The sequence below is a fragment of the Furipterus horrens genome, unplaced genomic scaffold, assembly GCF_987537825.1.
Source record: "Furipterus horrens unplaced genomic scaffold, mFurHor1.1.pri manual_scaffold_17, whole genome shotgun sequence".
Lineage (NCBI taxonomy): Eukaryota > Metazoa > Chordata > Mammalia > Chiroptera > Furipteridae > Furipterus > Furipterus horrens.
In genome coordinates this window covers 20,536,128-20,548,440 of record NW_028327187.1, presented here as the reverse complement: position 1 = coordinate 20,548,440, position 12,313 = coordinate 20,536,128, and the positions used below count along the sequence as shown (strand labels likewise).

Genomic DNA, 12,313 nt, shown 5'->3' with positions numbered 1-12,313 from the left:
TGGTTTTCCACAAATGGCACCTCAGGCAAACCCTAGGTGAAGTGTAATCTACCAAAGCTGAGCCTGAGGGGACAATAGTTGAGAGTAAGGGGAAATGTAACCTTAAAGAGAAAATCCTGATAGGGCCAGAATTCTGGAGGAAAGAAAAGGGAGGGGAAGTAACATACCTAAAAAGTCAAGCAAAGGCAGTAGCTAACAACTTGGGTTATTGGGAACACTCTGGAATTTTTCTATTAACCTACCCTTCTAGTTTAAAGGAGGGGCATTTAGGTAGGGATTCTAAGATTCTTCTCCAAATGTACTGGCTGATACCATTTGTCTGTAGGTAAAAGGAAGAGAAGTATTTCTGGGAGAGAAAGTGGAGGCTGGTGAACTCCAAACTTTCACTGAGGTGGACCAACTGAATTGGGGAGGAGTCCACTCTTTTGCCTGGAGAATTGGGGTGACTTCCTTCAGGCTTCCTGAAGGCAGGCTGCATATCTGCTTTAGCCTGTACTCACATGCCTTGCTTGGTTTGGCCCCTGAAGTTAACCTCAGGGCTCAGTCAAACAGAAAGGGTCAATAAACTATGTATCTGTATCTGAAGAAAAAAGACAATAAAACCACCCTTGGGGTCAGAGGTCACCTAGTGGAGGATTGAGATATTCACAACTCTTTTTCCTCTCTTCTCTTCTCCTCCCTTCTTTCTCCAGTGAGTTAACCGTCCCTCGATTCTTTTCTTTTCACCTTTCTCCAAAGCCAAAGTTATCACCAGAAATAATTCAGGTATAAGTATGAAAGAAATTATAGCATGCAAAATGAAACTTGAAAAATAAAGAATGATGGTGGATGAAACTCACCAATTAAGAATATTTAGTCTCTGCTGAAGCTGCCATCCAATCCTAGTTGAAGGGTCCACAAACTTTTTCTGTAAAGGGTCAGATAGAAAATATTTTAGGTTTTGTGGGCCACATTCGGTTTTAGTAGCATAATCTCCCCCCGCCCCTTCCTTCTCCTCCTCTTTCTTTTTCTACTTCTAACTCTTTAGAGATTAAAACACACACACATTCTTGACTCCTGGGGTCATACAAATATAACAGGCTATGGGCCTGATTTGGCTTGAAAGCTGTCAAAGCACATTCAAACTAGAAGTTACTCTAATTTACCCCCAATCTGTCTTGTTTGGGGTAAGAGGAAAGAAAAGGGGGAGAAAGGAAGCACCATACTTTGTTTTAATATGAAAATCATTTTTTATAATCTCCCATCTAGGAAAGATTTAAATGAGTGACTCTAAACCAAATGCACAAACAACAGGCAATTCAATTTTACAAAGTGCCATTCCTGAGCTATATGAAGTTCCTTGGGAGTTGAAACGGCTGGGAACAGTATTTTTTAGGTGAGATTCTCATTCTCAGTTTGCAGAAAAGAGAAGGTAATTCAGGTAATGCAGTCTCTGCTCCAGGGAGTAAGGGAGAAAGAAGAGGGAATGTTGGAATAGGCTCGAACCAGGAAAATAAAACTTGACAACAGATGGCTGGGAGGGGCCCACAATCCTAGGCACCAACGTTGAGAGTCACTTCCAAAAACCATTGTGTGGTCCAGAGGTAATTTTGGGTGCAGGATTCTGTCTCAAGGCAGAGAAATGAATGAGCAAATATTTCAAGATAGTCAAATGATTCTCTCCAATTGTTTTGGAGCTGAAATCATTTATATTTTAGAACTAATGGAGCATTTAGCAGCTAGAAGGAACTTGGAGTCCTGGATAAATACGTGCTCCAGAAGTTAGGCAAGCTCCACACCCCAAATATATTCTTCTGATCTCTGGGGAAGAACTTGTAAACACAAATCAAATGCATGATTGCATATTTCCTTCTCTGCCTGAGTCTCCATCTCTCCTTTCCTGGGCACTCATCAACCTAAAAGGGGTTCTAATCCTAAAGGAAAGGGAAGTACTCTTTCTATGTGACTTTTCCTTCTAGTGCCCAGAGCCACTGCCAGTGTACCTTAGAGCCTGGAAGCTAATACCTAAGCACCCACAGAGTAGTAAAGGTACTCACTGGTACAATACCTGGCTGGCCAGGACCACAGCTCACCATGAGCCTTGCACCCAGACTTGGCTGGTTACCAAACACTGTCCACCTCCTAGGGTTTCACTCCATTTCCTGTATTTCCAGGGCCTCTTCATTATCCCAAACTGGATTCTGGTAGCTCTGGTTCAAGTCCTTGCCTTCCTTCTCCAGATTCAAGCTTATTTGCTTCAGAGGGTGTCTCTGAAGTTTAAAACACACACACACACACACACACACACACACACACACACACATACACACAAATCCTTGATTGACAAGTACAATGAAAATGTATCGTTACCGTATGGTTTGCTTTTCATTACACTGGGCAGCGATATGTTAGGACTGCAAAAAATAAAGGCAAAACAGATTTTAAAATGGTTGATTAACAGTGTCTATTTGTTTATTCTATATTGAGTTTTAAATGTATTTAGAGCTTATAAAATATTGTCAAATAGTGGGACTGTAGTGAAAACTGATGTAGCTGATAAAACCTGGAGCCCAACTGAATGGTTGGTGAATGTGTCCAAGGTCTCGGAGCTCTGGAGAAAGATAGTTCAGCTCAGCCCCTGAAACCAATTAAGAGCTTTATCTTAGCATAAAAATAAAGAGGAGTTAAAAATGCATTCCTTTCCTGGCTTTCTTCCCCCTTCATTTTTTATTGCGATTTGCAGTTTTTCTTTTTAAAAAGATTTGGGACTCTGAAGAAAGGGTGGGGATTTATGTAAAGAAAGTGTCGTTTATCAGGAAAAAAATGCCAGTAACGGTGAATTTCAAGGACAGTTTCAACGAGAAGCACTTTGTGCTCCACTAAGGAGAGGCAGGGGCACCAAGTTCAGTGTCTTGGAATAATTCCCTTCCTGGATTCAAAGATTCATTTATTGAAATAAATCAGGAAGCATTGGCAGAACGGAAATCCGCTTGCTGGGTTTAAAGGGTCTTTAAAATGTTGCGAGTGTTAGATTGCAAGTCTTTTCTAAATACAAAACAGAAGAAAAGACTGCAGTGTTTCCCTTGGACCTAAAGAAAATTGTTAAGTCTCCAATTTAGGATAATTTCATATCTGCCACAGAAAATGTGTTTAGAAGAAATCCTGCCCGATAACACAACTTGCTGTATGTGTTTTGTTTTTTAGGATGTTAGAGTGAAGAGAAAAGTGCTGCAGTGTGGGGCTCTGGGTTGTACGGAGAAACCATCTCTCCTGCCCTTTTGGACATTCTGTTTCCTTTCTGCTTCTCCAAGATGAATCTCAAAAATTCGGGCCCAAAAGCGTTGCTCAATTGGCAATGATCAGTTTCTCTGATTTTATTTATTGCTTCAGATTTGGCATAAAAATAAACCTTTTTTCCTATTTACTGTTTGAATTCAGTGTGAGGGAAAGGATCCCATTATATTTCCTATCCATGCAGACATGTGGATATTTAGACCAGACCACATAAAACTGGGGGACGCATAAAACAGATTTATTGGTTAAGTTACGCCACCTAATACACATGCCAACCCCAGTAAGCTAAACCTGCCAAGAGAGCCGCGATTACTACGTAAAATAAGAACCACGACCCCTGAGTTCAAGTGGCCCAGCCCAGCCCAGCCCTGTTAGTTCTTTCCCCACCTGAGAAACGAAGAAACTAGAGCTGTCTTCTGCCTTGCCCCAGACTGTGCAGGAAAAACTTTTCTGTGCTCTCCTCTTTCAGCCACCACTCTGCTTTCAGATTCACTTCCCCAAAGTCCCCTATCCCCTGAAGTTATTCCTAGGGTCGCATCAGAAAAGCAAGTTGAGAGGTGGGGGCTGCAGGTAATTAGGAAAACATTATTATTATTATTATTACCTCACGGGAGTGGTTTGCTGGGGGTGGCTTTGTTTTCACATGTAGTAACTTGCTGTATCTGAAACTATTCTGCTTTCTACCGTGTTTCAAGGGTAAGGGTTCCCCTTCCCCCAAAAGGAAACCTCCATCCAAACCAACCTAAATAAGGACGCCAGACTGTCCTTTTTGGGGGACATCTGGGTTCCCTGCGACCCACCGAGTGACGACACCTCTTCAAAGTCGCACCCTCTGGTTGGGCCGGGTTGCCCCAGGAAGGGCTCCACCGCCCGCAGTTTGGCCTGGCTGAACAGCCTCAGGTCGTCCCCTTAACAGGCATCTCCCCTCCCCACTTCTCGGTTGATGATCTAATTGAATTATGCCTTTTTTTGTTGTTGTTGTTCCTGTGACTACAAAGCACGTGCTGGAAGCAATTAATTACCGGAATGTGGCCATATCAAAACGGACACTGGGTGTGGGGTAGGTTAGCCGCGGCAACATCCCCCTGTCCTGCGCTCGGGACCCCTCCCCACAAAGGGGCAGGTTGGGCTCCCTCCACCGCCCTGTTTCCTCAGCCCGACTCTCAAACCCTCAAAGCTCTTGGTTGTAGGGATATCTGACGGGGCTTCCCGGAAACCCTTGGCCCTGGGCTGGACAGTCACTGCCTCCCTGCCCCCGATCCTTAAGCCTTGAGAATTGCCCTCCTCAGGACTGGCACCGTGAGGAAATCCTAACTTTTTCAAACCAACTACCTGCCCAAGGTCCGCCCAAAGAAGGTGAACAGAGGTAAAGGGGAAAGTGAATGAAGAAGAAAGAAAGAAAAGCAATCTTCCCTTTCTGTAAACCTGACTCCAGGGAATTCATTTGCATGACTTAGGAGTATTGTTCTCCTCTGAACCCCACTCCCTCCTCCCACCCAAAGAAACACTCTGCTGAACTACACTGAAACCATTTTTTGGAGAGCCAGTAAACGTAATAATTTAAGTTAGCAGTGAACTCACCTTCAAACCTGGGGAGAGAGCTCTGAATGTAGAGGGAGAATTGGGGTGAGTTTGATGGGAGAGCGTAACTACGGGTAAGTGCTACTGGCAGGATCTCCCCCCAGCAAACCGGCAAAGAAAGAAGGTGAAGTGTTGGCTTGGCCAGGCGGATTGGGGAGCAGGATGTGAAAGGCTGCAGTTATAAAGCACTGCTTGAGACAGTCTCTCCGAGCGCCTCTGAACTTGATCAGATGTTTCCTACAGAGAGATGGCGGCCAGACTGTGGGTCTGCCTCAATGCACAGACTTCGGGGCTTGGCTCTGTTAGGGATAGGACAGTCACAGCCATCTTTCTCTTAGCTTTTTCTTTCCACTCTTACTCGCGTGCATTCTTTGCAAACGCCCTACCAGACAAAAAGTGACTGGATTTATAGCATTGTCTGAACGTGGCCGTTATGTCCAGAAAGACCTTGCACCAGACAAAAGGGGGGTGATCCCACACACAACCCTGGAAAGTAAATCCGTAGTGGATAAGTATTCCCATTGCTGCTCCAGGCAGAACTGGAAGAGAGCAAAGTCTTGGCTATTGGAGGGAGGTGGGGGAAATTCCATCTCACAGTCTTTATTCCCACCCCCTCCTACATTTGCTTTTGAAAATGTTGAGAATTCGAAGCTGAGTAACGATATGGTTTGAAAACTGTGCATATTTAATATTTATGTTTATGTGTGCGTTTGCTGAGTTAACGTGCGCGCGTTTACTGTTGAGTGCCTATTTACTGTTTCGTGTGTAGTTTGTTGTGTTACTGGTTTGTGCGCTTACTGTTATTTAGTTGTGTGCGTCTTTAGTGTGGTGTGTTCGTGTTTACTGTGTTTCGTGCGTGTTTCCTTCTGCGTGCGTGTGTATTCTGTGTTATATGTTTATTGTGTTGTGTCTGGTGTGCCGTGGGGAAGGGGTAGGCAGCGGCAAGTTATGGCCACTACTCACAAACTAAAGATTCAACGCTTGGTTCAGACGGAAGAGAGCTCAGCTCTAATGGTAATTGTTTCTCCTTGTCTGCATATCAGGCAGCAGCCGGCAGCAGCTCAGGTCACAGACGTGAGCTGGCCAGCCTCATTCCAGGGTCTCTGGACCATCAGGGCCCACAGAGGCGTGTAGGGAGGACGCAGCTAGTGGGTCGTGAGTGTGGAACCGCTGCATTCGTCCTGGGACCGGCGCCCCGCGGCCGCCAACGATGCACGTTCTCGGGTTGGTTAGGCGCCGCACCGACGGAGGGAACGATCCTCGCGAGGCAGAGTTCATTTGGCGAAAGCGGGTACAGCACACCCAAAGGATACTTGCCCGCTTCGGGACGGCGGGAAGCCGAGAGGCCCGGCTTGGCCCCGCTGGTCCCTGGCTGGTGCCTGGCTCCAGTTCTCTACAGCAGCGCAAACCCGACCGAGCCCACTCGCGGGCGCTCGGCCTCACCTGCCAAGCGCCGGGTCACAGCCCAATCAGAGGCAGTCATTCGGCCTGGGCTGCCATGTTCCCCACTCCGCGCTGCCAATCAGTGTACAGGTGGCCAATGGGCTGCAGGGCCGGGAGTCAGGTGACCGCAGGCCAGCTGGCTCCCCATTGGCGCGCGGCGCGCGGCCTCCCGCTCGGTTTATGTGAAAGGAGTGAGTAATTGACTTCATCAGTCCAAGGACAGTACTCAGGAGGCCAGGAGGCTGGGACTCGCGCGGCGAGCAGCGCGGACCGAGCCTACCTCTTGCTCGCAGTCTGCCCGCCGGTCGTGAGCCGGCTCTGCTGTTTAGCCCGGCTCAGCCCGGAGACCCGTGTGGTGGGAGCCTCCTGGCCCCGCGGTTGTGCTCTCGGGGAGAGGAGGGGTGTCTGGGACAGGATTCACAAACTCCGCCCTCCACTTATTATTTTGCTTATTTTTCTTTGTGTGCGCCTTTTAGTTTGTTAAATCAGATCTAGTCCCAGAGTCTTTCTCATCCTTTCCCCTCCCCTCCTCTTTCCCCCTCCTCCCCACTCCAGCTCCTTCTGCTTCCCCTCCTCCCTCCTATCCCTCTGCAGGAAACTCGCAGCGACGGAAAGTTGCAGCCCCTGGTACTGCCTTGGGGGTCTCCCGGCAGTGTCCAACCGCCGCCACCCATCTCCGGCTGCAGTACTTCGGAGATCTCCTTCACCCCGCACCTTCGTTCTTTGCAGCCGGGTCGCCTGTACTCAGAACGCCCCACCCATGACGATGCTCCTGGATGGAGGTCCACAGTTCCCCGGGCTCGGAGTGGGCAGCTTCGGCGCGCCGCGCCACCACGAAATGTCCAACCGTGAGCCGGCGGGCATGGGGCTGAGTCCCTTCGGGGACTCGCCCCACGCGGCCGCCGCCGCCGCCGCCGCCGCCTTCAAGCTGAGCCCCGCTGCGGCTCACGACCTATCTTCCAGCCAGAGCTCTGCGTTCACGCCACAGGGTTCTGGTTACGCCAACGCCCTGGGCCATCACCACCACCACCACCATCACCACCATCATCACACCAGCCAGATGCCCACCTACGGCGGTGCCGCCTCCACCGCCTTCAGTTCCACGCGCGACTTTCTGTTCCGCCAGCGAGGCTCCGGGCTCAGCGAGGCTGCCTCGAGTGGCGGGCAGCACGCGCTCTTTGCGGGTTCGGCGAGTAGTCTCCACGCTTCAGCTGGCATTCCCGAACCCCCAAGTTATCTACTCTTCCCCGGGCTGCATGAGCAGAGCGCCGGACACCCGTCTCCTACAGGGCACGTGGACAACAGCCAGGTCCACCTAGGTCTGCGCGGGGAACTGTTTGGCCGTGCGGATCCGTACCGCACGGTGGCCAGCCCTCGCACGGACCCCTACACGGCCGGCGCGCAGTTCCCAAACTACAGCCCCATGAACATGAACATGGGGATGAACGTGGCGGCCCACCACGGACCTGGCGCCTTCTTCCGTTATATGCGGCAGCCCATCAAGCAGGAGTTGTCGTGCAAGTGGATCGACGAGGCTCAGCTAAGCCGGCCCAAGAAGAGCTGCGACCGGACCTTCAGCACCATGCACGAGCTGGTGACACATGTCACCATGGAGCATGTGGGGGGCCCGGAGCAGAACAACCACGTCTGCTACTGGGAGGAGTGTCCCCGCGAGGGCAAGTCCTTCAAGGCGAAGTACAAACTGGTCAATCACATTCGCGTGCACACGGGGGAGAAGCCCTTCCCGTGTCCCTTCCCGGGCTGCGGGAAGATCTTTGCCCGCTCTGAGAACCTCAAGATCCACAAGAGGACCCATACAGGTAAGGGGGAAGGGAGGCGGGCGCTGGATTCCCCGCAGCACCGCGCCACGGAGCCGACATTCAGCGTGAGGGAGAGGGGTGATGGCCATAGAGAAGGGCGGCGCCTCTCCAGGGATATTTGGAAAGGAAGCGCTGTCACAGTCCCTCCATCTCTCGCCTTTCTCGCCCCGTGGCGTTTTTGCCCACTTCCAACTTCCCGGGCAGATTGCTCTGCGGTCTCAGGAACTAATTGGAAACTTCTGGCGCCCAGGAACAAACTGGCGCCGCCTCTTTTTGTCCCCCTTTCTGGGTTACTATGAAGGGACTCGGAATGTGTTGAGAGCGTATTGCTTACAAGCGATTTAGCTTTCGGCACACATTCGGGAAAGGCAACCATAGAAATGCTAATGAAAGCTAACTTTCGGTTACTTCCGCTCTTTTTTACCCTTTTCTACCCGTGATTGGCACATCTCCTAATTAAATGACTAATACTTTTGTCAAACTATTTTTATTTGGAGTTCCAGGTTCAATTCAGTCCTCCGGGAGGAAAGCTAAAGTAGAAAAGGCATCACAGCTTCGTGGCTTGCTCAGAACATCTTGTAAACTGTCTGGAATCCCTGGATTTATATAGTTTTCTTTTTGAATGTTAAGTACAAGCTTTTTAATACTGGGCTTAGCAAAATTGCTGCATTTGAAAGAGGCAAATTAACAGGTACAAAGAAGGAACTGAATGGGATTGTCTCATCCCCGGTCCATTGTGCCGCCGGGGATAGGTTACATCGCCTAGGTAGTGGCAGAATGTGGTCGCGAGTTGGGAGCCCTGGGCCGGGTGGGGTGGAACTACAACTTAGGGAAAACTTTGGAGGAGCCCAGGGCTTTCCCACCCTGCGCGAGAACAAAGGGACTGGCAGGTTCTGAGCCAGCGCTGCTCCACCCCCGCCCACCACTCCCCAAAACCGTAGGCTCAACCAGCGCTCTCCATTTTTCTCCAGGGAAAAGAGATGCTACAACCGTCCCCCGTCGGCGCTCGGTCTCCAGCTGCTCGGCTCTAGTAAGCTCCGGGCCCTGACCATATTTCCGCCCCCTTTGCGTTTTTGCCTTTTGCAGGTGAGAAACCTTTCAAATGTGAATTTGAAGGCTGTGACAGGCGCTTTGCCAACAGCAGCGACCGCAAGAAGCACATGCACGTGCACACCTCGGACAAGCCCTATATCTGCAAAGTGTGCGACAAGTCCTACACGCACCCGAGCTCCCTGCGCAAGCACATGAAGGTAATTACCTCTCTATTAGCGGTCGGCGGTTTATAAACACTCGGCCCTATACCGGGCCGCGGAACGGAAGCGCCCGCGCTGCCAACCTTGTATCCTCCACGTTAAATCCGATTTCCTCCAGCGGTGACACCTTGAACCTATTTTGGGGACCCAGAGGGGGGCGGGAGAGAGTACTGTGGGGAGGAGGAGGAGTGGGGGGACAATTGGTTGTTTGCTGGGAAGCTCTAACAAAGCTCGCCAGGGCTTGAAGTTTTAGTCACCGTCTCTTCCCAGTTCAGCCCGCAGTGGAAAACAAGAGTGCGCGTGCCGGACCCGGGGGCGGGTGGTTCATTCGCTCTCCAGCTTCCCATAAAACAATAGGGCTGGCAAGCGAGGTCTGATTCCTACGCATTTGTGTGAGACCCAGCAGCGTTTAGGATGCCTATGCCACCTTTCTCTCTACCTGCTTTCCCAAGCAAAACCGGGCTTGGTGAAACCTGGGTCCGGAGTATTTTATAGGGCCCCAAAGACTAAGGGGCATGAATAAAACGGTGCTTTATTCCTTTTCCATATGCCAATATTAGAACTGCAATTTTTGTTGGTGAACATCTCCAGGTTTTCTGGACATTGGTAATATGGAAATTAAAAGCAAACAAAATCAGAAGCGTTTCTCTTTTAAGTGGGTCACTCACTGGGCGGTCTTGCTCTTAACAGTGCTAGAATTCTGTTCTTGTTTTTGCTTGCGCAATGCCAGTTGGAATTATATTCATTATAATATATACATGTTAATTTTAGGTTCATGAATCTCAAGGGTCAGATTCCTCCCCTGCTGCCAGTTCAGGCTATGAATCTTCCACTCCACCCGCTATAGCTTCTGCAAACAGTAAAGATACCACTAAAACCCCTTCTGCAGTTCAAACTAGCACCAACCACAACCCTGGACTTCCTCCCAATTTTAACGAATGGTACGTCTGAGGATAAATACAAACACAAACCCTGTTAACCATAGAATGGACCAAATGCATTTTAAAAGAAAACTGAGACCAGTCACATGGAAATGGAGTTTTAAGGCAAGAGGCCATATACAGGGCTATATCTTGTTAATTGTAATTGTCCAGGAAGGTTTCTGGGTAAGATCCAAAAGTAGCCATGCCCTTTTCTCAGGATTAGGAAATGTGTTTTCGCATGTGAAGGATTAAAAAAATATTTTCACTGTTTTTTTCCTCCCCTTTCTCCTGCTCTGCACACCCCATACCTAAACTCCTTCAGTTCATTTTAACATTTGTCCTGTTTCTTGAGAGGAAGTTATAGAAGGCTTGGTGGTGGAGATGTTAAACTGATGAAAATTCTTCACCTTAGTGGTGATTGTTTAAACTCTCACAGTCTTAAACCGTGCCAAAGTCCTGTATGTCTTGAACTTTTCCTCAAAGCATTACTCTTGTGAATGTATTTTTGTCTAATGGGGTCAAAACTGTTGTTCAGTATATTTTTCAGGCTGAGGATGTGATGTTACTCTACACAGACTGTGACATTTAGTATACAGTTGCCTTTGTAATGACTTTTTTTTTTGTAAATACATATCCATTGATGCCATATTTATCTTGTAATTTAATTATTGCTACAAGTGCCGGGAACTGAACAATATTTATGGATAAATGTTTTCTAACAAATTCTGTACAGCTTTTGATTATAACTGCTTTAGCATTAAATCTTATTGTTTTGAAGAAGAACAAAATTTACAATTTTTGAACCACTAACTCCTTTCTCTTGTTTTGTAACAGCCTCCTATAAAGAGGAGACATGAGCAAATGAATTTTGTTTGTTGGTATTTATAACTCACTCAGATCACTTTTTTAATTGTTAAATTATTTTTCTACTGCAGTATAGATTCCCTACAGTGTCAGTTTCCATCTGGGAAGACCCTCCTTTCTTTATCTGTGGCTCAGATTGTTCTTTAATTGGGAGTTTAAATGTGTTTGTCCCAGACTTTCGGCATGCAAATCAAATATTACTGATCAATTCAGTTAGTGGCCATGACATCTCAATCTTGTACTTCAAAGACTGAAAAGCTGGATTTAACCACCCCTGCCCTAAATATATAAACATAAGGTAACCTAATGAGTTTTATGTCCCTTAGTTTTTTATTACCTTACATAAAAATGAACATTGTGGCAGGATGCATGTCTGTCTATCGAGAGATCGCCCATATACCTATATGTGTTTGTATCTATGACTTACCTAATCTGTATCAAATCTATCTAGTTGTCTATATATTTTCAAAGTAAGTGTATGTCTAAAACAGTGGTGATGAGTAAGGCCAATTGAGCCATGCTTACTTATGGTCGAAGTGCTTTTTTAAAAAACTATAGTCCATTTATAATTCTGGAAAGCAAAGAGGTTTGTTTTGCTGTATATAATTCAATTAATAATTTTCACAATTATCCATAACATTTTTATAGCAGTGTAATAACTGCATCAGTTCTGAAATTATATTATGGAAAGTAAAACATTTGCAAAATATGTATTTTTAAAGTTCATGGTTTGTAGGCAAAGATGTTAAGAGCATTGTTTCCATTAAAAACAATAATAATGAAAATGGTTGTTTGCTTTGTGATAAAATATTAAAAATCCATTTTATCTTCAGTAAAGGAACTCATTTGGACAAACGGTTCTTTCACAGTTGTTATATGAAAAAGAAACTGCTTACTATTTTGGGGGGTTGGAGTGGGTAGTGTATTAAGAGACTTGTTTTTTACTAACTGAGGGTGCTGTTTAATATTGAGAGCCCAATCTCTCTGCATGAATAACCAGCTTGCAAATCAGTTAACAGAATGTTGGAGATAAGGAATTATAAAGAATTTAGAAATGTAATGACTAGGCCTAAGTACCTTCTTCTCTTGAAAGGACAATGCTCTAGGTTTTTCTGGTGGCAGTCAGTTTGGTATTATACATAATCATTTTGAATTC

The 12,313-nt window shown here is 47.2% G+C and overlaps 1 protein-coding gene across 1 annotated transcript; it reads left to right on the top strand.

The window, feature by feature from the left end:
* The first annotated feature begins 7,057 nt into the window (after positions 1-7,057).
* On the top strand, positions 7,058-10,321 carry ZIC3 (Zic family zinc finger 3). The gene is made up of 3 exons (XM_090264716.1): positions 7,058-8,117; positions 9,204-9,367; positions 10,142-10,321. The coding sequence occupies exons 1-3, from the start codon at positions 7,058-7,060 to the stop codon at positions 10,319-10,321; spliced, it is 1,404 nt and encodes a 467-aa protein (XP_090120842.1).
* The last annotated feature ends 1,992 nt before the right edge of the window (positions 10,322-12,313 follow it).

What these genes read in the sequence shown, in the direction of transcription:
- ZIC3 (XM_090264716.1), top strand. Translation starts at nt 7,058, where the DNA reads ATGACGATGCTCCTGGATGGAGGTCCACAGTTCCCCGGGCTCGGAGTG. An exon ending in CCACAAGAGGACCCATACAG is followed by an intron (nt 8,118 to 9,203) that starts GTAAGGGGGAAG and finishes TGCCTTTTGCAG; the next exon opens with GTGAGAAACCTTTCAAATGT. An exon ending in CCCTGCGCAAGCACATGAAG is followed by an intron (nt 9,368 to 10,141) that starts GTAATTACCTCT and finishes TGTTAATTTTAG; the next exon opens with GTTCATGAATCTCAAGGGTC.